Genomic DNA, 23,514 nt, shown 5'->3' with positions numbered 1-23,514 from the left:
TATTAACTTTATAATATTTTACTTTACTTTTATAATATTAACTTTCTTCTACTTGTTCAGCTTGAACAGGAATTGTGCTTGCAAATGCTCCATCTGGTACCCAACCAGATTCATCAATGGGAGCTGTTACAGTTACTTCATTTGCACCCCAAAAATAATAACTTGCGAAAAATACCCATAATAAAGCGCACACTACCTAATAAATAATGTGAACAATTAAAAAAGACATTATTTTAATATTGAATTTTAAGTGTATATATAAACTTTTTTAAATTAATTATTTAATAAAATATTAAAATTTTATAAATTTCTTATAAAATTTATGCATAAAAAAAAAATAAAATTACTTTGAAAGTAATTTTAATTTCTTCTCCATTAACCATATTGAAAATTATGAATATAATTTGCTCATTTCGAATTATTTTCTATAGTAGAAAGATTAATTGCACTTTACAATTTTTTTATAAAACTTATATGTGAAAGTAATTTTGAATGATATAATATTGTAAAATTTACATCACTCTTTCATTTATAAATTTTTTATGAATTAATTTATGAATTTATTACTCTATTACTCTATAAATTTAAAAAATATATCTTAAAATTATTTGTAAACAACTGACGATTACCTAACTTAAACTGCAGACTAGTCTCAATGGTAACGCATATGACGTGTATCAAGATTCAAGATGTTTGTGGATAAATAAAAAGACGTCAAGTGGATTATTATATTTTTTTATTATGCTTAATTAAAAATGAATAGTCTTGGTTTAAGCTTAATTCTAAAAATGGGCTGCATATGCTCCAAGGAAACAATTACAGTAAATTCAAGAAATTACACAGTTCGTGAACATCTTGGAGAAGGGTAAGTTTAACAAATAATAAAACAAAATTATATAAATTATTTTAAAAAGTCATCATCTCTTTATATAAATTAATGTTCTTTTTTATATATTATTGTACTACATCCGATCTTATTAATGTATTAATGTAAATTTTATTGTAATCTTATTATTAATTTAACCTATTCTATACATATTGAAATCAATAATTATTTTTTATTGTAATTATAAGTTACATTTAAATTTATGTATAAATTAATGAAATATTTATTAAATTTAATTTTAATGCAATTTTAGTGGATTTAGCATTGTCCTTCTAGTGGAAGATACAATAACTCATAAAAAGTATGCCATTAAAAAGATCATCTGTCATGGATTAGAAGATCAGAGATTAGCAGCAAAAGAAATAGAATATTATAATATTGTAAAACATCCAAATGTTATAGAATGTATTGATTCTACATATAAAGGAACAGTAGATCCTATTATTAATGCAACTAGTGAAGTATTGATTATTTTACCATATTATCATGTAAGTTATATTTTTTTAGTAATATGTTTATAAATATTTATATTATATTTTCAATAAAACAAAATATAAATATAACAATAAAATTTTGTATTATTCTAGAGAGGTACACTTGCAAATGAATTAGAGAGACGTGCTAAAAATAAGAATCATATGGGTGCCCTAGATATTTTAAATATTTTTTTACAAATATGTGAAGGTGTAAAAGCATTTCATGAAGCTAAACCAGAACCTCTTGCTCATAGAGATTTAAAGACTGCAAATATACTTCTTGATGATGGAAGTACACCCATTATAATGGATTTAGGTATAATATATATATTAATATAAGCAATAAATAATATTTAATTAATATTAATAAAAATGAAAATTGAATTTATACAATAGGTTCTGTAGCACCAGCTAGAATTAAAATATGTGGTTCACAAGCAGCACAAACTTTACAGGATTTAGCAGCTGAAAGATGTTCAATGCCATATAGAGCACCAGAATTATTTAATGTTGAAAGTTATTGTATGGTAGATGAACGAACAGATATTTGGGTAAAATTAATTTCTTGTTAATATTATAATAATTGTATCTGTAATTATTAAAATTATATATATTTCTTTAGTCTTTAGGATGTATTCTTTATGCACTATGTTACTTTAAATCACCATTTGATACAGTATATGAAAGAGGAGACAGTGTTGCTTTAGCTGTAATAAGTGCAAATATTATTTTTCCAGAAGATGCTCCATATACTGAGGTATAATTATAATTAATAATGCTTAATATTTATATGAATTTCTTTTATGCATTTTTTCATTATATATATATATATATATATATATGAATTAAAAATATATTTGAATTTACAGTTTAAAAAATTTAATATTTAACAATTATTTTATAGGATATACAAAATTTGATTTTATTGATGTTAAAAGTAAATCCTATGGAACGTCCTTATATATACAGTGTTATAGAAAAGGTACATGATATTATCTCAAAGTTAGAAAACAAAGTATGATTATATAAAAAATAATATTTTCAATATTTATTTAAACATTTATGTACAGATAATTTTATATATTATTATATATATATTATATATATAATAATGCAAAATGTTTATAATCTTTAAAAAATGCAATAATACATAAAATAATAATAACAAAATGAAAATTTTAAACAAAACAAGTGCAAACATTGCATTACTTCAACATATCATTTTGTTTGAAATGTTTCATATTTAAAAAGAAAAATAAGAAATTTATAAAATGTGAAAGTAAAAATTTTTAAAATATAAGATTTATATACATTTTAAATATGTAAATACTATAATTTTTAAAAAAATAATAATTGTATCTATATTACTATCAATATCTGAACAAGCTTTGTTATTTTTAATTTAAAATTAATATTAATGATAATGTTTTAATAAAATTAGTTTTGACTAGTTAATCCCAAATTTTTTGACAAATAATTTCGAATATCTAATTATACTGAATATTTTCATTTTTTCTGAATTATATAAAATAATATGTTATATATATTTTATATAAAATAATATGTAACAATTTCTTTTGCAAAAACTTTCATTACTTTGTTAAGTAATTTGTTAAAGAATATACAAAAAATACTAATTATACTTGTAATTAATTAAGCTACAATAATAGTATTAGATACATATTACCAATTAAATACGAAATAAGTCCAAGCAATATCTTCAAAGAAAATTTTGAATATACAAATATTTTTTTATTGAAAAAAAATTATATTGAATTACTTTTTATTTAAGAACAATGAATAAATTAATTATTTATTATTTATATAAAATTCTTTATCATTCTCATTTTTTGTAAATTTTATCTTCCTCTCCACTTCCTTTATCATTCTCATTCTGTCTCTTCTTTATTAATCTTATGATTTTCCTCTTTTTTGTCATTTTGCTTTCCCTTTTATTATTTTTTACTATTCTTTTGTTCTTATCCTTTCACTTTCTTTGTCATTCTCATTCTCTATTCTTTCTTATTACATTTCTTTATTATCATTCTTGGTTCTTTATCATTCTTCTTTATCTTTTCTTTTCTTTTTTTTTATCAAATCTGTTTCCTTCCTTTATCAATTTTTCCTCTTTTCTTTTATCAATTTCTTCTTACATCCTCTTATCAATTTTTCCTTCTCCTTTTTTTCAATCTCAATTTTTTCCTTTTTTACTTTTTTCAATTCTGCCTCTTTTTTTGGTAATTAGGAAAAGGTTAAATGAAAAAAGAAATGATAAAAAAAATGAAAATAAAAAAGGTGCAAAGAAAAATGATAAAGGAATAAAAATCTTTACTTCGACAAAAGAAGGATTCTATATGAATAACAATTAATTAGTTTACTCATTGTTCCTCAATAATTTAATATAATTTGTTTTCAATAAAAAAATATTTGTTATATTCAATAAATTTTCTTTGAATATATTGCTTGGATTTGTTCGTATTCAAGTAACGACATATATCTAACATTATCATCGCAACTTGACTAATCTATGTGCTCCACGCTATTGGCTATTATTTTTTATTAATAATTCCTTAACAAAACTGTAATAAAAGTTTCTGTAAAGAAAAATGTTTCTTGAAATTATTTCAAAAAATTTCCAATTAATCGATATTCCCATATTTTTGGAATATTAACTATATATATGATAATCATATTAAATAATAAATTCCTGAATCAAATAATGTTACAAAATAATATTATAATATTACAATAAATCCTGTATTATAAGAATTTTTATAATTATATACATTTTTATAATAACATTATTTTTTTTAATTATTAATATATTAAATAAAAATTATTTAATACTCAATTGAAATAAATATTATTTATATATATATTTGTTGTTGTATATTATTCTAATAAATTTAAATATTTTGTATTTTCTGTTAGAATTTTTAAAAATTTATGCAATAAATTATATTTTATGTTAAATTTAATCCTAATATTTGCTATCTAAATTTTACATGCAAATAATTAACGGTGTAAAAATCATACGATATGACGTAATCGCTACGTCACAATACGTCATGATGATCCGGTAATGTTATAATTATTATATTGATATTAATATCATATTGATATGATGTTAAATAACATTTTTCATTACAAACTAATTGCAAAATAAAATTTCTATTGTATTTATTAATCAAAAAAATAATTCCTACAAATAAAAACGAGACAATTTAAATCATGAAAATGCGTCAATAACTTTGAACCACAGTTCACACCGATAATGTCGACGATGTTAACGATGTAAAGTAGTTTTTTTCATAAGTCTGTGTTTTAAGTACACGTCTTTCATCGGTCTTTCAAATAGTGAAGCTCGTTAAAATATCCTACATTATTAAATTTGTGCATACAAATTGTGAATTGTAAGTAATATTTCTTTATATTCATATAAATTTTGAAAATTTTTATAATGATAAACTAACCTTATGTGAAAGCTTCTAAAATATTTTTAATATAAATTTAAAAATTTAATAATCATAGAATTAGAATATTTCATTATTCAATTAACATAATTAAAAATAGTGAAATTAATCTTTAATTCTTTTTTATAAATATATATCGATTTAATAATATGAATTTTATCATAAAAGACATCTCCTTAATAATACATAACCTTTGCTTTTATAATTTTAAAGATAAAATAGTTAATTTCAATATAACACTAATAAAATTATTTAAAACAATATTAATTTGTATTACAATTTATATTTCAGCTAAATATTAATATAATTTTTCGAAAATTTTAAGTGCCATTTCTTCATCTTTTTTTTTTCTAAGGAATTTTCTTCTTTTTCCAAAAGATTATTATTTTAAAAATAAGATATATATAATAATTTTATAGTTCATTATAATATATATAATATATGATAATAAAAAAATCCTATTAATTTTATTACAATAATTTACTTGTATTTCATACTCGTAATTATATTTTAAAAAAAAATATTGGCATAAATTTATTAAAAAAACTAAGCAATAAATTTAGAAATGTAACGAATCAATAATTGTTTTTATTAAATTTCAACATAGTTATAGTAAAAATATTTTATATTTTGTAATTTTGTTTTTTTTAAAGAATTGTTATTTATTTTTAAATCACATAAAAATATTAAATAATATTAAAAATTATCAAAATTATCATTGCAATATAGCTCATTATAGAAAATGATTATTACAAGTAAAAAAATAAGCAAAAATCTTCCATGAAATTATTTTCAATTTTTATTTTCTAATCTATTTTTCATATTTGCAAATAAATTATAAAAATTTTATTATCCTATTAAATTTTTTAAATAAGAATAAAAATATTTATATTATCAAATAAAAAAGATAAAATATTGTGAAATAAAAGTGTTTTATTTTTATAAATAATTAATAATTTATTAATTCATAATTATAAAATAATGAATAAAAATTTAATATTTTTAAAAGAAATTTACGATTAAAAAATTTTCTTATTAATTGTATTTAATAAAATTAAAACAATTTGCTTTTTGTCATTGCCTATTTTCATTATCCTTATATTTTATTTTATTGTCTTTAGTTTTATCTCATAATAAAATTATTTAAAAATTTAGTAAATAATATGTTATAATCAATATATAAATTTAATAAATGAAAGTTGTTAATAGAAAATATTATTGTCATATTATAATTTAATGTTTATATTTAATGTTATCATATTATTAATATTAATATATTATATTTAATTCCTTCTATATATTTATTACTCAAATTCAAATCTTTTCAAATATAGTTATTTTTTGAACGATAAAATCGTACGTAAATTACATAATTAAGAGTTTAAAAACCTTTGTTATCTGTTCACGTGGTAACTACTGATCATGTTATACGTCACGTGATGAATAATTAATTCTCGCATGATTCTTAAAACTTGGATATTATAATTTAAATAGAAGTATAAGTTGAAATTGAATATTTTCAATGCCTCAATGAATATTTTATTATATATATTAACAAATTTTTATAATAACTACATATGAATATAACATATGACTTTCATACATATAACATGTTCAAATATGAATAAATGTTAGAAAAGAAAAAAGATTAATAGAAATTGAAAAAAAATTATAGAAATTAAAATTAAAAATATTATATATTAATACTTACAATATGTAAAATTTATTTCTTAAAGTTTTAAATAAATTATATATATTAATTTTTTTCAATCTGAAAAATAATTGAATAAATTTAATTTTAAATAAGAAAGATGAAAAAGTTTGTCACTATGATTATATAATATTAAAGAATATTCTATATTTTTACATTAATTATAATCTTCAAGTTTTAGAGTATAGTATAAGTTAAATATGATTAAAAAAAGAAAAAAAAAGAAAATAGATTAATATGATAACTATAAAAAAAGTAGTAGAATCGTATGATATCTTAAGATATCGTCAAGTTCTATTACTTATGTGCGCAATATATCTTAAAACATTCAGTTGACCGCCAGCGATTTTGCGGGATGGATGTTTCTATATTTTGAATTATATTTCATTAATTAAAAAAAAAGATTTAATTTATATAATATTTACTAAATGAAATATTAAACATTTTTTTATAAAGTGAGTGTAATTTTATTTATAGTTTTGTATTTTATTACACTGTGATTCAAAAAATTATTTATTTAAATCAATTAACCAATTAATTAATTAAAATTTTAGTTTTATTTTATTTTATTTTAGTTTTTTATTTTATTAAAAATATTTTATAAAATTTATATATAGTATAGATTTGTATTAATAATATAAAAAATAAAAAAAATTAAACGCGATGATGTGATTACCATATAGTCGTAAGTGTCAAAGTGAAAGTGTCTGTCCAAGTTTCTCTTATATTTTCTCTCTCGAAGAAAAATCGTTTAAAACATTGATAAGTAAAGCGTTTTATGATAAAGTAATGCTTTGATTAGACATACGCGATTGAATGTATTTTATTCTTATGAATATCATTTTAAATTATAATTTTTCTATTAGTTCCCGATTCTTATAATTACTTGATTTGCTTATATTACAATTCTCTTAATAATTTCTTGAATTTAGAACATATTTTTTTTATATTCTTTTTATATTAAATATTCTTTCGAAATATTAATTAAATTCATCTTTTTATATTAAATTTGTACATCTATGAATATACAATATAATATTTATTTGCTATTATTATATATATTATAATATTATTTACTCTTGATAAATTAATAATTTTTTATTTATTATATTTACATTCTGCAAATTTTTTTATATTTTATACATATAAATATATTATAAATAATATCAATAATTATATAATTATAAATTATTGAGATAATATATATTAGATAAAAGTGACATGAAATAAAAAAATAATTTGAAAAATTTTTATAAATTTTATAAATTATATATCAATTTTGTAAATTTTATACATTTTTATGTTAAAAAAATTTATTATATAATTATATATTATAATTGATTAAAATTATTTATATCAGTTCTTTCTATTCATTCTATTCATCTAACATTGGAATGTAGTCATACGACTTTTTCTTACAACAGTTCAGTTTAAGAGTTTATTTTTTTTCAAAGCTGTTGTCCTTGATTTTTATATTTTCTTCAACTATTTTAATATGTATGTTATAATTTATCTGAAATTAATGATTTAAATTAAAAATTTAAAATTATTTAAAGTAAAAATTTAATAATGAATATTATATATATTTTATTAAGGTGAAAAATAATATTGACTAACTTAAATATTAATATATATAAAATATTATAAAATATATATATTTTATAATATATTATAAAATAATATTGACCATATTAAATATTATTTGTATATAATATAATATATTAAATATTTATTTGTAGGAATTATTAAAAAATGTCAGCAAAAGCAATTTATGAAGCAACTGGAAAAAATCTTATCAATCGCAAACTTTCTTCCGGTACAAATGTAATAAAATGTCGATTTGTGACTATCACAGAAGGAGTAAATTGGACGGATATTATAAATGATTATCCATGGCTTCAAACAGAAAGATTGGTTGTAAAACCTGATCAATTGATCAAACGGCGAGGAAAACTTGGTTTAATTAAAGTAAATGCTGATTTAGCTACAGTGAAACAATGGATTGCAGAAAGAATGAACAAAGATCAACAAGTGGGAAAAACAACTGGAAAGTTGAGAACTTTCATTATTGAGCCTTTTATTCCTCATAAACAAGTAAATAGTTATTACTCTTATAAAATAAATTTAATAAAAAAATGATATCAATAGTGAATTTATTTATAGGAAGAAGAAGCTTATGTTTGTATATTTTCCCATCGAAAAGCTGATACTATTTTATTTCATCATGAAGGTGGTGTTGATATTGGAGATGTTGATGCAAAAGCCTTGAAGTTAGATATAGCTGTAGGAGAAGAAGCACCGAATCGATCTACGATAATCGAAAAATTATTAATAAACGTGACAGATGACAAAAAAGAGTACGAATATATCAAGATATTATTTTTGTATTTTGTATATATTTATTTATAATAATATTTTTTTTTTTTCAGAATAATTGGAAATTTTATAGAATCTCTTTATAAACTTTATGTTACCTTGTATTTCACTTATTTAGAAATAAATCCATTGGTAATAACAGAAAATAAAATTTATATACTTGATCTTGCTGCAAAACTGGATACGACTGCGGATTTTATATGCAGACCGGATTGGGGCGAAATTGATTATCCACCTCCATTTGGAAGGGATGCCTATCCGGAAGAAGCTTATATCGCCGACTTAGATGCTAAGTCTGGAGCTAGTTTGAAATTGACTATTCTTAATCCAGCTGGTCGAATATGGACCATGGTTGCTGGTGGTGGTCAGTAAAAGCACACAGCAGTATCATTTATATGATTAATCGTTTTCATTAATTAAATTGTGATTTCCAAATCGTTTATTTATTGAATTCGTTTTCTTTTTTTCATTTTCCTTTTCTTTTCAGGTGCATCCGTAATTTATTCGGATACGATTTGCGATTTAGGTGTCGCGAATGAGTTAGCTAATTATGGAGAATATTCTGGTGCACCCAGCGAACAGCAAACGTATGAATATGCAAAAACCATTTTAAGTTTAATGACGAAAGAAAAACGAAAAGAAGGAAAAGTATTGATCATTGGTGGTGGTATTGCTAATTTTACAAACGTGGCTGCAACATTTAAAGGAATTGTAAAGGCACTACAAGAATATCAACCTAAACTTGTAGATCATAACATACAAATATTTGTAAGAAGAGCTGGACCTAATTATCAAGAAGGTTTAAGGTATAAATACATTTAAATAATATAATTTTATATATTATTTAAAAAAGATTTTATAAATGATCTATATATTTTTCGAATTCTAGAATTATACGTGAAGTTGGTAGAAGACTTGGTATTCCCGTTCATGTATTTGGTCCAGAAACTCATATGACAGCTATTTGTGCGATGGCCTTAGGTAAAAAGCCAATTCCAGATCCTGAAGCACAGGAATTTTCAACTGCAAACTTTTTATTACCGTCGGGACAAGACATGGGTCCTTCAGCTCCTTCTAAAAGTACTTCTTCTTCGCCTACCAAACAATCCAAACTAAAAGCGAACGAATCTGTTGACGCATCAACGCATAAACAGCTTTTCAGTAGTAAAACCAGGGCCATTATCTGGGGAATGCAAACTAGAGCCGTTCAAAGTATGTTAGACTTCGACTTCGTCTGTCGTAGATCCGAACCATCTGTAGCTGCTATTGTATATCCTTTCACGGGTGATCATAAACAAAAATTTTACTGGGGTCATAAGGAGGTATAATTAACTTATTAATAATTTAAATAATTTAAATAAATAAAAAATTGTTTAATAAAGTTTATTGAAAATATAATTCAAATTTCTTATTTTTTTTATATAATATATTTTTTTTAATATAATAGGTTCTTATTCCTGTTTATAAACAAATGAGAGATGCCATGACTAAACATACAGATGCAGATGTTATGGTTACATTTGCATCTTTAAGATCTGCATATGATAGTGCAGTAGAAACTATGCAATTTCCTCAAATTCGAACAATTGCTATTATTGCTGAGGGAATACCCGAAAATATGACGAGAAAATTAATTTTAATGGCTCAACAAAAAGGTATTACAATTATTGGTCCAGCTACTGTTGGAGGAGTTAAACCAGGTTGTTTCAAGATTGGTAATACTGGTGGAATGATGGATAATATTCTTCACAGTAAACTTTATAGACCTGGCAGGTATATTTATTATTCTATTGTTTAATTCTATTCAATATAAATTTTTTTTTAATAATGCTGTTAATTAATATTAATTTCTTATATTAAAATATTAATATTAATATTTTTAGCGTCGCATATGTATCTCGTTCTGGAGGCATGTCCAATGAATTAAATAATATAATTTCCAAAGCAACTAATGGAGTATTAGAAGGTGTTGCAATTGGTGGAGATCGTTATCCAGGAACAACATTTATGAATCACATTATGCGTTACCAAGAAAATCCAGAAGTAAAACTTATAGTTCTTCTTGGTGAAGTTGGTGGTGTAGAAGAATATGAAGTTTGTGAAGCACTAAAAACAAAAAAAATTACGAAGCCATTAATTGCTTGGTGTATTGGTACTTGTGCTAGTATGTTCAATTCTGAAGTACAATTTGGTCATGCCGGATCTATTGCTCACACCAATTTAGAAACAGCTTCTGCTAAAAATATTGCATTAAAAGAAGCTGGCGCTTATGTTCCTGATAGTTTTGATAATCTAGGTGACTTAATGCAAACTGTTTATAGTAATCTTGTTAAAAATGGAACAATAGTGCCTGAACCAGAAGTTCCACCTCCAACTGTTCCCATGGATTACAATTGGGCTAGGGTATATTTATAATATTATTTATTATATTATATATTATTAAATATATTATTATATTATATTTATTATATTATATATTATTAAATATATTATTATATTATATTTATTATATTATATATTAGTAATATTATATTATTAAGTATACAATTTGTATATTCATTTATTATAAAGAACTAATTTTTTTAGGAACTTGGTTTGATACGAAAACCAGCATCATTTATGACATCGATATGCGATGAACGTGGTCAAGAATTATTATACGCTGGAATGCCTGTAACTGAAGTTCTTAAACAAAATGTAGGAATCGGTGGCGTAGTTTCATTATTGTGGTTTCAACGATGTCTACCACCAATATATTGTAAATTCCTTGAAATGTCTTTAATGTTAACGGCTGACCATGGACCTGCTGTGTCGGGAGCACATAATACTATTGTTTGTGCAAGAGCTGGTAAAGATTTAGTTAGTTCTCTAGTATCTGGACTTCTAACTATTGTGAGTAAACTAACGATATTTTTTACTATATTATTTAATTTTATATATATGTACACATATATATAAAGAATATTAATTTCATAAAAATTTTAATAATAGGGTGATCGTTTCGGTGGAGCATTGGATGGTGCAGCTCGTATGTTCTCAGAAGCTTATGATGCTGGATTACATCCACAAGAATTTGTAAATAATACACGTAAAAAGGGTAAACTTATAATGGGTATTGGACATCGTATAAAATCTATAAATAATCCAGATATGCGAGTAAAACTTATTAAAGAATATGTAATGGAGAATTTCCCTGCAAGACCATTGGTAGAATATGCACTAGAAGTTGAAAAAATAACCACAAGTAAGAAGCCTAATTTAATTTTAAATGTGGATGGTATAATTGCTTGTGCCTTTGTTGATATGTTGAGAAATAGTGGAAGTTTCACGAGAGAAGAAGCACAGGAATATATTGAAATAGGTGCTATAAATAGTTTATTTGTTCTTGGTAGAAGTATAGGTTTTATTGGTACGTATTTATATTTTGTTTAACATAATAATTTTAAAAAAATGTAACAATGTAATAAAAAATATTTTATTATTTCAGGTCATTATATGGATCAAAAACGATTGAAACAAGGTTTATATCGACATCCTTGGGATGATATTTCTTATGTATTGCCGGAACAATATAATTAAACTCATGTTCCATTTACGTCGTTTGTCGCATAAATGCATAATAAATATTACATTTTCATTTAAAAAACTAAATAGTTTTGATTATGTCATATTTTGCTCATAGTTATGAAAAATTATTAAAAAAAAAAAAAAAAATTACATATATATGACATTAATTTTACTATAATATCAGTGCATAAATGAAAGTAATCATAGATAGATTTAGTTTCTTATCGCTGGTCGAAGTTGTATTTGATAAAAATACGATTGTAAAATTAAGATGGTAATAATTTATGCTAAATGAATATGTAAAAATTATTCTTAAACATTCCATAAAGCATTTGTAATTTGATCAGGAAATGGAATATAAATTGAAAATATTTGTAATCACAATATATTTGCAGTGTACTAATACATTTCATAGTTGTAATTTTTGCCAAAATTGCACAAAATATAATTTTTTCTAATTTCTAAAATTTCAATATTATTATTTAAAGAATTTTATAATACATGCATATGAATGTACGTGTATATATGACATATATATAGATATATATGCTTTATACTCATATTACATATATGTATATTAATACTTTTTTTTGCACAAATTAACTACATGTAAAGTATAGGCAATAATAAATTTATGTAATATTTAAATACCATTTTTCTTTTTTAATATCTCTTTATTAATTGTATAATATTATATAATAAAACATAAAATAAAAAATGATTATTAATATATATTTATTATTGTATATTGATCTCTAAAGAAATAAAATATATAAAATAAAAAAAAGTAATTTAGTTGGAAAAAAAAATTACTCTTCAATTCTTTAAATTTATTATAAAATAATAAAAATTTATTATAAAAAAATAAAATTATTTTATGAAAAAATAATTTAATATTTTTTTATGTTAATATATCTTAATATATTTGTTTTATGATAATAAAATATATTTATACATTTAGTTATAAAATATTCCATTTCATTCAATAACATTCATAAGAACTTTGAGATTTGAAATTATTAATAATTTCTGTAATAAAGATCAATTGAAACAATTCCCATAATTGAAAAATATTTTTATATAAATTATAATTCAAATATACATATATATATATATATGTTTATAAATTTTGATAAAGATATGCAGTTCAAAATAATTTTTAAAAAATTTGTGTATGTAAAAATTGGAATTTATTTATGTTTTGCAATCAATTTTTTATAAACAAAAAACTTGTTTTCAATCAAATATTTATTCATATACATTAATTTGAGAAGATTTATTCTCTTTTACTCTTTAATCTCTTTTCATTATATAAATAAATAGAAATGGTTTATATAAATAAATCTAATCTATATATTTTGATGTAGAATATTATTTAAAAAAATGTTCAAAAAAAATAATTATATGAATTATTATATTTGTAAAATATATATATATATGTATATACATATATATTGAATTTTATTCTTCACTTCTATTAATGGGTCTATTATATTTTAAAAATATATTTACTATTTACTTTCATTAATTTTATAAAATTTTTTCATTAACTTTATAAAATAATTCTAATAAATATAGTAATCAATTTTATAAGTAAAATAAACTGAAAAAATTATAGTTTTTACTATTTGTTAGAAAAACTAAATAATTTTTAATAATACAAAATAATGAATATCTAAATATTTAAAAGTAAATATTATTGAGTTTCAGAAATATCGTCTGCTGGTGTATTAATAATACGTTCACGATCATGTGCTGGCGGTCTATGACGACCTAAATGATATCCACATTTTCTTACTAATTGAGGAATAACAACATTGTTATAAGAACACATTCCAATAAGCAAAATAGTGAAACCAATGAGCTGAAAATTAAATAAACATGTATTTGTAATTTAAAAAATTCAATAGTAAAGTTTCATTATTAATAAAAAAAAATTAAAAAACAATATAAAAATCAATTAATATATAATACTATTTACCTGTAAATAATGAAAAGCTTGCCATCTAAATGCTAAAGAAATAATCCATATAATAACTGTTCGAATACTATCTAAAATCATTCTTGTGGTAGCACTTATTTCTTTAGTAACACTAATACCAGCAAAGTTAAAAAAAGCTATACTGAATGACATACCTAAAAATTATTTAAAGAATAAATTTGCAATGAATAATATATATATATATATATATATATATATATATACTAACCACATATTGCCATCAATAAATGACCACTATTTTTAATCTGAATAAATGCATCTTGAGTAGCTTCAAGAGTTCCTTGGGAATTGTCAGCAAATGGTGGTGGAACATGTATAAAGTTTAGAGGAATCATTATAAGACATATAGTAATGAATCCAAATATACCTAAACAAGATATATTTTTGTTATAATATGTATTTTTATGTATCATATTTATTGTTAAATTTTTATATTTCATAAATAATAATAAAATACCTTCCCATCCAACTGCTTGTAATGCTGGTATATTTTGTCCTGTTACAAATTTTTCTTCTATCACCATTTGAGCAGCTGTTATGACCTATAATATTTAATTTTCAAATTTTCATTTCATTATAAAATAAGAAAATATATAATATTACCTGAGCACATATGATAAGTAAATCACCAGTTAAAATAGAATTTGTGCTAATGTATGATTTTTCCATAGTTATATCACTGAGTCCAACAAGAGCTAAACCAATTATAACCATTATTATACCAATCCATTCTCTACTACCTAGTTTTCTATTAAGAAAACCCATTGAGAGTATAGCTGTAAATATAATTGCAGCACCACGAAGCATTTGAAAACTACTTGCATATGTCATAGTCAGTCCAATATACATAATAGAGGTAGCACATGTATCACATAAAGCAGGAATCAATAGAATAAAAGGGTTAAATATATGTGAACCTTTTGTTAAAGGATTATTATCCAGAGAATTATCCTTTAATATAATAAATTTAATTTTAAATATTATCTATTTTTAAATACATAGATATTTAATAAAAAAACTTACACCTCTGTAATTGTAATAATGATAAAGTATTTTAAATACTATAAAACACATCATTTCTCCAATAAACATAAAAGCTGATTGCATAAAAGGATGATTAAAATGTCTTGGCTGATTATCTTCACCTGGTACAATTTGTTCATCTGCATATCTAAATTAAAAACATAAATGTAATTAAACATAGTTTGATAATTTAATAAATACATTAATTTATTTACTTTACGGATATTGTATTGAAAGATCCAGTAACAACCATAAGCACAGCTAGAATACATTGATAATGTGTCCATGCCATTTTTTAATATCTATAAAATTCTAGAATCAAAATAAATTCATAAAAAATAATTATATATTAAAATTATATTAGTAAATTGGAAATAAACATGACATAAATATAGTTAAACTTATATTTGAAATTACTTATATTTGAAATTAATTCAGCAAAAATGAAACAATGTGATAATAAATCTCAAATAACAAAACATTCTTTCTATTCTTATTAAAGGCTTTTATTAAATGATTAAATGCTTTTATAATTCTGATTATACTTAACATTTTTTATGTATCAAATCTAATATTTTAACAAAAACATTACAAAAATTTATTTTAATGTAATAAATATAATATAAATTAAGTTATATTTCAAATAGCTATATATATATATTAATTTATAAAAAAAAAATTATAAATATTAATTTAAAAAATTATTGATTATAAACTTTAAAAGTTTTATATCATATTTATTAATATCATAATAAGATTAAAAATTTTTAAATTATATATATATTAATTACAAAAATTTAAAATTAAATGATAAATATAAAAAAATAAATGATTCATGATTCATTGTATGAAGATAAAACTCATAAATGTCAAATGAAAGATAAGCAGGAATTACTATAACAAATTAAATATGACAATATAATAATTAATTAAAATTATGTTTTGTATTTTGGATAAACATAATATAAAAAAATTAGATATATAAAAATTTAGATTTTGAAAATAAAGAAAAATATCCGACAAATTTTAATAAATTTAACAAATAAAAAATTATAATTTAGTATGAATAATAGTTTTGATAAGTTGACTTACGAATAATATTTTTTTAGTATAAATTAATAAACATATATTATATTATAATAAAAATAAAAATTTATAATTTTTTTAAGATGATATATATAATTTAATTAAATACATTTGTTGTTAAAATAAATTTAGCAAAAATTCTATTAAATTTTTGTTTCATCACAACTATTAATGTAATACAATATTCTTTATTTATACTATAAATACATTTTCATTGCACAGAAATGACGTATAGAAATAGGTGAACATGTTACTAAACTGAAAGAATATGCTGATGATTTCAATTTCTAACATCAAAGGTTGTCAACCTCGATAGTTTCTTATGTATATATTGCATATTAAGTATAAAATATTTAATATATAAATATTTTAAAATGTTTTAATAATTTATTTCATTATAAAAATTTATTATAACTAAAAATTCACTCAATATAAGAATTTTTTTATTGTATGGTTATTATTTTTAAATAAAATATTCAGAATAAAAAAATTTTATAACATTAAAGAAAAGTAATATAATATAAAAAGATAAATAAATTAAAATCTATATCTAATTTATTTAAAATGTAATATAATATTAATTTGTAATAAATTAGAGATATATGTATTACTATTAATTTAAAAAGACCGCTAAAAAAAGAAACTGATTGATTATCTTTTTAAATTTGTTGAAAATGGTACTTTATTCTATTCATACAAGTATTGGTTATCTATAGAACGTTTAAGGATTCAAGTTTTTATTTACACACCCGATTTGTGAATTATAAAACGTAGAAAATATGCGGGTGTTAGAAATTATATTTATTGTTCAAAGTAATGGATAATAAAATCATATGCATATTTTAAATTATTATCAGATAAAAAATATGAAAAGAAAGTAAAAGAACATTTTGTGTGCACAAATATAAAAATTTAATACGAAAACATGTCTTCGTTACATAAAAATGAAAAATTATCCGAAGTTTTAGAACTATTTCTATTACCTAATTATAACATCGTATCTACTACCTATCTCGATCTTCTATTATCTCATATTTCTAAAGATATTAAAGAACGTAAGAAAATTTCAAATATCATTATTATTATTTATAATAAAATTATTATAAAGAATTCTTTTTTATATATAATTATTATATTCATTTTAAGTTTACATTCTATTTTATTATTTAAATATGACTCATGTTTTGTTACATATTTTATTAAATTTCAGATGACACAACTAATTATGAAAATTGTGAATTATTTCAAAAATGGGTGTTAAAAGCATTAAATATTTGGAATTTTGAATGCCTTCCTTCACAACCTATAATTATATTTACTTTAAAACTAATAGGAATAGTTTCACATAATGAATTAAATTTTCACTATTGGCAATCTAAAGATGTATACAATAGAATATGTGTTATTTTTAATTTACGTAAAGATGATTTGCCAGTGTCTATTAAAATGGCTTATATCACAATGTTATTGGATTTGATTAAACATAGAAGTGGCAGACAATGGATTATTGATTCTAGTGAGTAATATAATTTTTATCATATATATATATAGAAATATTTAAAATATTAAAATATATATTTTATAGATGTTTGGAAAGATGTGGTAAAATATGCTCATTGGAATCATACTTTATATGTCACTCATGAAAGTCACAAGTTTTTGTGGCTTTTATTATCATATGAACAACAAAATATTGATTTTTGTAAAGAAATTATTTTAACAGTGGCTGCACCATTGATAACTAATAATTTTAAAACTCAAGAATATAAAATGCTACAAGATAATTATTTAGAACAAAATAAATTATTATGTACCACATTAGATTTATTAACTAATATTGTCGAAAATACATTATTTACAGACATAGATAATATAATAGCTGAATTGTGTCAAGAAATTATTGATTTAGAAATAAAAGTGAAAGCTCTATTTGAAGCATGTATTAGTACAAAACTTTTATCACATATTCATAAACTATTAATTTTGTGTTTATTTATTCCATTTAAACGATTCATTAGAGAAGAAAAAACTATAGATACTGAAACATCACAAAAGTTCTATAGTGATTTAAATTATATATCTCTGATGCTTCTTTCAAAAGTATATATAATAGAATTAGTAAAAACAAATAAACTATTAATGATATACTGGAAAAAGTTACAATCTTTACATAAATTTGTTTTTAATCAAGAACATAAATTTGAACATCAAGTTATAAGTTTAATGGTAAGTCATCATAATCATTTTTTTTATATTCTTGTAATTATAAATAATTAAATTTTTTTTTGTGAATAGATTTTACCTTTAGGTTTATGTATTAAACATTCGTATAAAGATTATGATCTTTTTGATATGTTTGTTACTAAATTATGTGATGTAACATCTACAGCTATACAAAGATTAGGATATAATATAAGAAATGTTGTACTTAAAAATGATGTATCTATAGCACAAATTTCAAAAGTAGTTATTGACATACTTTTAGAAATAACAGATATCATGGATAGGGTATGTACAAATAAAATTACTATATTATAAATTATTATGAATAAATTATTTGCAGTTATATAGTTATGTATATGTATATATATTCTTATATTAGGATATTGCAGTTATTGTATTTCAAACACTCTGTCATGTATTAAGAAATTGTATGCCAAATACACATAATGAAATAGATAATAAAAATATTGCAACAGACTTGGAAAATGGACCAAGAAAAACAATATATAAATATCCATTGGAAGGAGATCCTATAATTGATCATCCTATATTGTTATCTTCACTTTTAAATGGTTTAGCAGTCATGACAGAGAAATTTAAATTAAAATGGCAAGAATGTGTAGAAACTATATGCTTGTTTTCACTAGCACAAGAACTTTTGAATCATCCTGGGGCATCATCAATGGTATATTTTATTTGTAGCATCAAATATTTCATAAAATATTATAAAATCTTGTTTTCAGATTTGTGTAAAAGCTTTAAAAGTATGTAAGTTGGCAATTCAGAATTTTATGCCACCTAATTTAGTACTATTAATTGAAACAGATAGTCATATGAATGAAATTGGACCAACATTATTTAAAAGATTACATGATGTAAATTGGGAAGTAAGAGATAGTGTATTGGAAGTTTTAAATACAATAGCTGTAATTTCAGAAGACAGTAAGTAATTATTATAAATATAATTATGCATATATAATATGTATAAATATTTGCAGAATATCCAGCATTTCAAGAATTTTTAATGGCAAATGAGTTTTTGCAATTAGCAGTTGAAATTGCTAGAACAGACAGTGAAAGTTACGTTCGTGCATCTGCTTTAATTTTTATTTCAACTAGTGTTCGAATAAATAAATTATGGAATGAAAAATTATCACAATTTGATTTATCTGTATGTATAATTAAAAAATATTTAATTCTCAATTGATAGTTTACAAGTAAAACTATATAGTTTTATTTTAGAATACAGCAATAATATTGTTCAATAATGAAAGTGAAGCCATAGTCAGAAAAGAAGTTGTAATTTTAATAAAGGAATTATATATATATCGTAAATGGCCGTAAGTATAAGATCTTATTATCTGTAAATATCAATATTGATGTGATTATTCTGTAGGAAAGATATTATCGATGCTATGACATTAGCAATGATAAAAGCTGCTGTACTTGATTTTCATTGGGAAGTAAAAATAAGTGCTCTTAAATTTTGGAAACACGTTATAAAATCACATTTGTCTGATCAAGGTGTACTCGATGGTCATTTTCCGAAAGTAACATTTTCAAAAGAACATAGGAAAATTGTATCTTTGAATGAAACTGAAATAAAACGAAGACTCAATAAAGCACTAGATGAACTAATGAAACAAAATTGTTTGGGAGTAAGTACACGATATATTTCATATATAATTAATAATTATATTTCATGTTAAATTTTAGGTTCTTCTAGTTACTCTAGAAGATAGCGATTTTGAAGTATGCAAAACATCAGCAAATATAACAAATAAATTAAAAACATTCCTTTTGAAGTACAAACTTAATGAGCCTTTACCAGCATTACCTTTGCCCAAAGATAGTGCCACATTAGATACTTGTTATGTTAAATATGAATCATCGGATAACATTGCAGATTCCAATTGTGAGGTGCTTAGTAATTCTAGTAATATAATCGAAGAAATTGTAAATGCTAATGATGCAAATCTACTTATTTCTATCTATAAAAATTCAATGAAAGTTGATAGTAAAACGCAAAAATCAGAAGAAAAAACATTTCAATATATTTCCTGTATAACCAGACAAATTTTTCTCCAAACTATCTTTAACTTAGATATTGATGCTTACATTGGTGAAAAAGAACGATGGTTAACTACATATACCACCAGTTTTGAATCAGTGTTGGACGATATATTAACAATGTATAAACAAGAAAATGTTAATTCAATGGACTGTTATTAATTATATAATAACGTGCCTTATGCATTGAATAGAATAAGAATTCAAATCTTCTATATGAACATGGTATGCAGTTTTTTATTTTTCTATTACTTGTAAAGTTAAAATTTTATGAATTACATCATATATTATTTTTATTTTAATTATAATTTTATAATTGAAATAAGATTTTATCATAAGTTCCTTTTTTATTTAACATAAAGATAAATTCGCAATGTAATTTTTTCTTATAGAATTTAAATAATAAGAATAGAAAAAATGTTCATATATTGTTTTCTTATCTAAGTAATATAAAATAAAATGAATAGAATAAATACTTATGTATTTAGCATAAAGAAGCATATTAAAATTATTATATAAATTTTTTTATGCTTATTTATATCAAATATTGTTTTTATTAATAAAAAAAATAAAATATTTTTTGTTCATTATCTTATTACATATATCAATTCAAATCTTAAAATTAATATATTTAATTTTTATAATTTAAGAAATTATTTGGATTCAAAAATGTAAAAAAAAATTGTTTTTTTGTACTTAATTCAGTCTTTATATTGTTTGCTGCAATATGTTCTTATGCATTTTTTTTTTTTTTTTTTTTTTTTTTTAAAGAAAATTTTTAATGTCGATTTCCACTGAATCAGGATATACATTTGTTTCTTTAACAACTACTTCTTGTTCATTAACATTCATACAAATAATAGAATTCCAAGAAATATTATTACATGATGAATAGTGCTTTGAAACATTTTCATTTTTCTTAATATTAATTAATTCCAATGTTGTAATCTCATTATTTCTAATGTCCTCTATTTTATTTTTAATTTGTGATGTAAGAAATTTATTATTAATAGTATTATTAGTGATTGAATTTTTGGTATTCCAAAATGATGTTGTTGCTGTTTGACCAGATTTAATATCTATAGATTTATTTTCCATTTCTATAATAGTTTCCACATGTTGCATTAAATCTTTTGAATTTATTTTTTCTATAGCTGTTTTATCTTTTTTCTTTCTTCCTCTACGTTTTCTTTTACTTAAATCATAACAAAGACTTTCAATAATATTGATAAATTCTTCATCATTTATCTCTTTTCTTTTATTTAATTCACGCTCCCAAGGAATAAATTGACTACAATTTATTGAACAAGTTATATTGTCATGACTAAATTTTCTTGATGAATTTTTTTGTTTTTCTTTATATATGTTTTTATTTTGTGGTTTAGGTTTAATAAAAAGATGGTTATATATATTTTCATTATTATTGTCATCTCCTAAATTTATAGATTTTAAATATTTTTTTTTGAATTTTATATTTTTATCTTTATAGCCCTGAAGACTAATGATGGTATGCGATAATTCTTCTAGATTGTGATGTTGAATATGATGATTATGTAAATCAATAACAGTATTATGTTCATGTTGACAAATAATACATTGATAGAATAGAGACATTCTTTTTATTTTTTATTTTTTTAATTATATTTTCATTAAAAAATGATAAATGATGTAAACTATATATAAAATCTAAAAATAAAGTAATATATTTACAATGCAATATAATAAAGTTCTTGAGCATCTATTAATAAAATTAATATTTTAAATATTTCTGAATATATAAATTGTTCAAAAAATAATAGAATTGAAGATTTACCTTTCAAAGATTGAACATATGAGGTTATATAAATTCTTATAAAAAAAAAAATCAAAAGAATTACAAACGATAATACTTAGTAATATATGAATGTAACAATTACGATATAATAAAACTTTTTATAAGTTACATAACAAATTACAATTGATTTCTTATAATTTACATGATGAGATCTATTGGATATAACGTTCAACATCCACGTGAGGATAGCGGATAAATATATATCGATAATGACAATGTGTAAAATCAAATATACGAATAAATGTAAAATAACAATATTATTTAATTTTAAATCTATATAAAAACTATATAAAAATAATTTTGAATTTTAAAAATATTTTAATTATTTTTTTGTAAATAAATTTTATTTAATATTTATACATCTATATTATTACATTATTACAATTAAAATTAACATTATTATAATTAAAATTATAAATAAGGCAAAATAAAACAAATTTATATTTATAATTCCGAGTTATAATTATAATAAATTATTAATTATTTCATAATATAAATAATAATAAAGAAAAATAATTATATTATTTATTTTTCGATTATTATATAAAATGAAACAATTTTTTCTAATACCATAGGTTGATTGCATTGCAATAAATAAAAGTATTACATGAGTTATTCCAGTGATGATTTATAAATAAAAAAATATACAAAACTTAAATAGCTGCCAATTAAATTTAGATTCAAGCAAGCCAATTATTACAATTGGAACATCTATCAAGAATATTGAATAGTTTAAGATAAATCGATAACGATTTCATGATTGGTCAACAATCGAAAATAGACCAAT

The 23,514-nt window shown here is 21.2% G+C and overlaps 5 protein-coding genes across 7 annotated transcripts; 3 read left to right on the top strand and 2 right to left on the bottom strand.

Moving 5' to 3' along the window:
- The first annotated feature begins 464 nt into the window (after nt 1-464).
- LOC412070 (serine/threonine-protein kinase 16) lies at nt 465-2,816 on the top strand. Its single transcript, XM_006563065.2, has 6 exons — nt 465-865; nt 1,140-1,374; nt 1,474-1,678; nt 1,759-1,913; nt 1,985-2,119; nt 2,267-2,816. The coding sequence occupies exons 1-6, from the start codon at nt 756-758 to the stop codon at nt 2,381-2,383; spliced, it is 957 nt and encodes a 318-aa protein (XP_006563128.1). The 5' UTR covers nt 465-755; the 3' UTR covers nt 2,384-2,816.
- Nucleotides 2,817-4,445: 1,629 nt separating this feature from the next.
- Nucleotides 4,446-13,137, top strand: LOC550686 (ATP-citrate synthase). 2 transcript variants are annotated; one of them, XM_623080.5, is made up of 11 exons: nt 4,446-4,775; nt 8,286-8,640; nt 8,710-8,903; nt 8,976-9,286; nt 9,410-9,728; nt 9,812-10,244; nt 10,370-10,695; nt 10,806-11,325; nt 11,509-11,814; nt 11,914-12,331; nt 12,410-13,137. In XM_623080.5, exons 2-11 carry the CDS (start codon nt 8,299-8,301, stop codon nt 12,499-12,501), a joined length of 3,261 nt encoding a protein of 1,086 aa, XP_623083.1. In that variant the 5' UTR covers nt 4,446-4,775; nt 8,286-8,298; the 3' UTR covers nt 12,502-13,137. The 2 variants fall into 2 exon arrangements, with proteins under 2 accessions (XP_623083.1, XP_006563129.1); XM_006563066.2 differs by lacking the exon at nt 4,446-4,775 and adding an exon at nt 6,879-7,001.
- Nucleotides 13,138-14,113: 976 nt separating this feature from the next.
- LOC412320 (solute carrier family 35 member F6) lies at nt 14,114-16,878 on the bottom strand. 2 transcript variants are annotated; one of them, XM_395781.7, is made up of 8 exons: nt 16,607-16,666; nt 15,730-15,826; nt 15,515-15,662; nt 15,095-15,442; nt 14,949-15,033; nt 14,700-14,858; nt 14,471-14,625; nt 14,114-14,353 (listed from the first exon to the last, which is right to left on the bottom strand). In XM_395781.7, exons 2-8 carry the CDS (start codon nt 15,804-15,806, stop codon nt 14,186-14,188), a joined length of 1,140 nt encoding a protein of 379 aa, XP_395781.2. In that variant the 5' UTR covers nt 15,807-15,826; nt 16,607-16,666; the 3' UTR covers nt 14,114-14,185. The 2 variants fall into 2 exon arrangements, with proteins under 2 accessions (XP_395781.2, XP_006563130.1); XM_006563067.2 differs by lacking the exon at nt 16,607-16,666 and adding an exon at nt 16,860-16,878 and having other exon boundaries at nt 14,186-14,353.
- A 424-nt stretch (nt 16,879-17,302) lies between these two features.
- Nucleotides 17,303-21,195, top strand: LOC726906. The gene is made up of 10 exons (XM_001122623.5): nt 17,303-17,655; nt 17,811-18,116; nt 18,186-18,826; nt 18,896-19,108; nt 19,203-19,508; nt 19,567-19,765; nt 19,822-19,994; nt 20,066-20,163; nt 20,220-20,481; nt 20,540-21,195. The coding sequence occupies exons 1-10, from the start codon at nt 17,526-17,528 to the stop codon at nt 21,053-21,055; spliced, it is 2,844 nt and encodes a 947-aa protein (XP_001122623.2). The 5' UTR covers nt 17,303-17,525; the 3' UTR covers nt 21,056-21,195.
- Nucleotides 21,196-21,633: 438 nt separating this feature from the next.
- LOC100577840 (origin recognition complex subunit 1) lies at nt 21,634-22,987 on the bottom strand. The gene is made up of 2 exons (XM_003250150.4): nt 22,707-22,987; nt 21,634-22,579 (listed from the first exon to the last, which is right to left on the bottom strand). The coding sequence occupies exon 2, from the start codon at nt 22,505-22,507 to the stop codon at nt 21,659-21,661; it is 849 nt and encodes a 282-aa protein (XP_003250198.1). The 5' UTR covers nt 22,508-22,579; nt 22,707-22,987; the 3' UTR covers nt 21,634-21,658.
- Between the last annotated feature and the right edge of the window lie 527 nt (nt 22,988-23,514).

Source organism: Apis mellifera, linkage group LG14, assembly GCF_003254395.2.
Source record: "Apis mellifera strain DH4 linkage group LG14, Amel_HAv3.1, whole genome shotgun sequence".
Lineage (NCBI taxonomy): Eukaryota > Metazoa > Arthropoda > Insecta > Hymenoptera > Apidae > Apis > Apis mellifera.
The sequence above is the reverse complement of the archived record's forward strand: the minus strand, read 5'-3'. Positions and strand labels throughout refer to the sequence as shown.

Excerpts from the sequence above, each read along its gene's own strand:
- LOC412070 (XM_006563065.2), top strand. The coding sequence starts at position 756 with ATGAATAGTCTTGGTTTAAGCTTAATTCTAAAAATGGGCTGCATATGC. Across the intron at positions 866-1,139 it reads CGTGAACATCTTGGAGAAGG|TGGATTTAGCATTGTCCTTC; the intron begins GTAAGTTTAACA and ends ATGCAATTTTAG. Across the intron at positions 1,375-1,473 it reads TTATTTTACCATATTATCAT|AGAGGTACACTTGCAAATGA; the intron begins GTAAGTTATATT and ends GTATTATTCTAG.
- LOC726906 (XM_001122623.5), top strand. The coding sequence starts at position 17,526 with ATGTCTTCGTTACATAAAAATGAAAAATTATCCGAAGTTTTAGAACTA. Across the intron at positions 18,827-18,895 it reads ATCAAGTTATAAGTTTAATG|ATTTTACCTTTAGGTTTATG; the intron begins GTAAGTCATCAT and ends TTTTGTGAATAG. Across the intron at positions 19,109-19,202 it reads TAACAGATATCATGGATAGG|GATATTGCAGTTATTGTATT; the intron begins GTATGTACAAAT and ends TTCTTATATTAG.
- LOC550686 (XM_623080.5), top strand. The coding sequence starts at position 8,299 with ATGTCAGCAAAAGCAATTTATGAAGCAACTGGAAAAAATCTTATCAAT. Across the intron at positions 10,245-10,369 it reads TTTACTGGGGTCATAAGGAG|GTTCTTATTCCTGTTTATAA; the intron begins GTATAATTAACT and ends TTAATATAATAG. Across the intron at positions 11,815-11,913 it reads TATCTGGACTTCTAACTATT|GGTGATCGTTTCGGTGGAGC; the intron begins GTGAGTAAACTA and ends TTTTAATAATAG.
- LOC100577840 (XM_003250150.4), bottom strand. The coding sequence starts at position 22,507 with ATGTCTCTATTCTATCAATGTATTATTTGTCAACATGAACATAATACT.
- LOC412320 (XM_006563067.2), bottom strand. The coding sequence starts at position 15,806 with ATGGCATGGACACATTATCAATGTATTCTAGCTGTGCTTATGGTTGTT. Across the intron at positions 15,663-15,729 it reads TTCAATACAATATCCGTAAA|ATATGCAGATGAACAAATTG; the intron begins GTAAATAAATTA and ends TTTTTAATTTAG. Across the intron at positions 14,354-14,470 it reads AAGCTTTTCATTATTTACAG|CTCATTGGTTTCACTATTTT; the intron begins GTAAATAGTATT and ends TTTAATTTTCAG.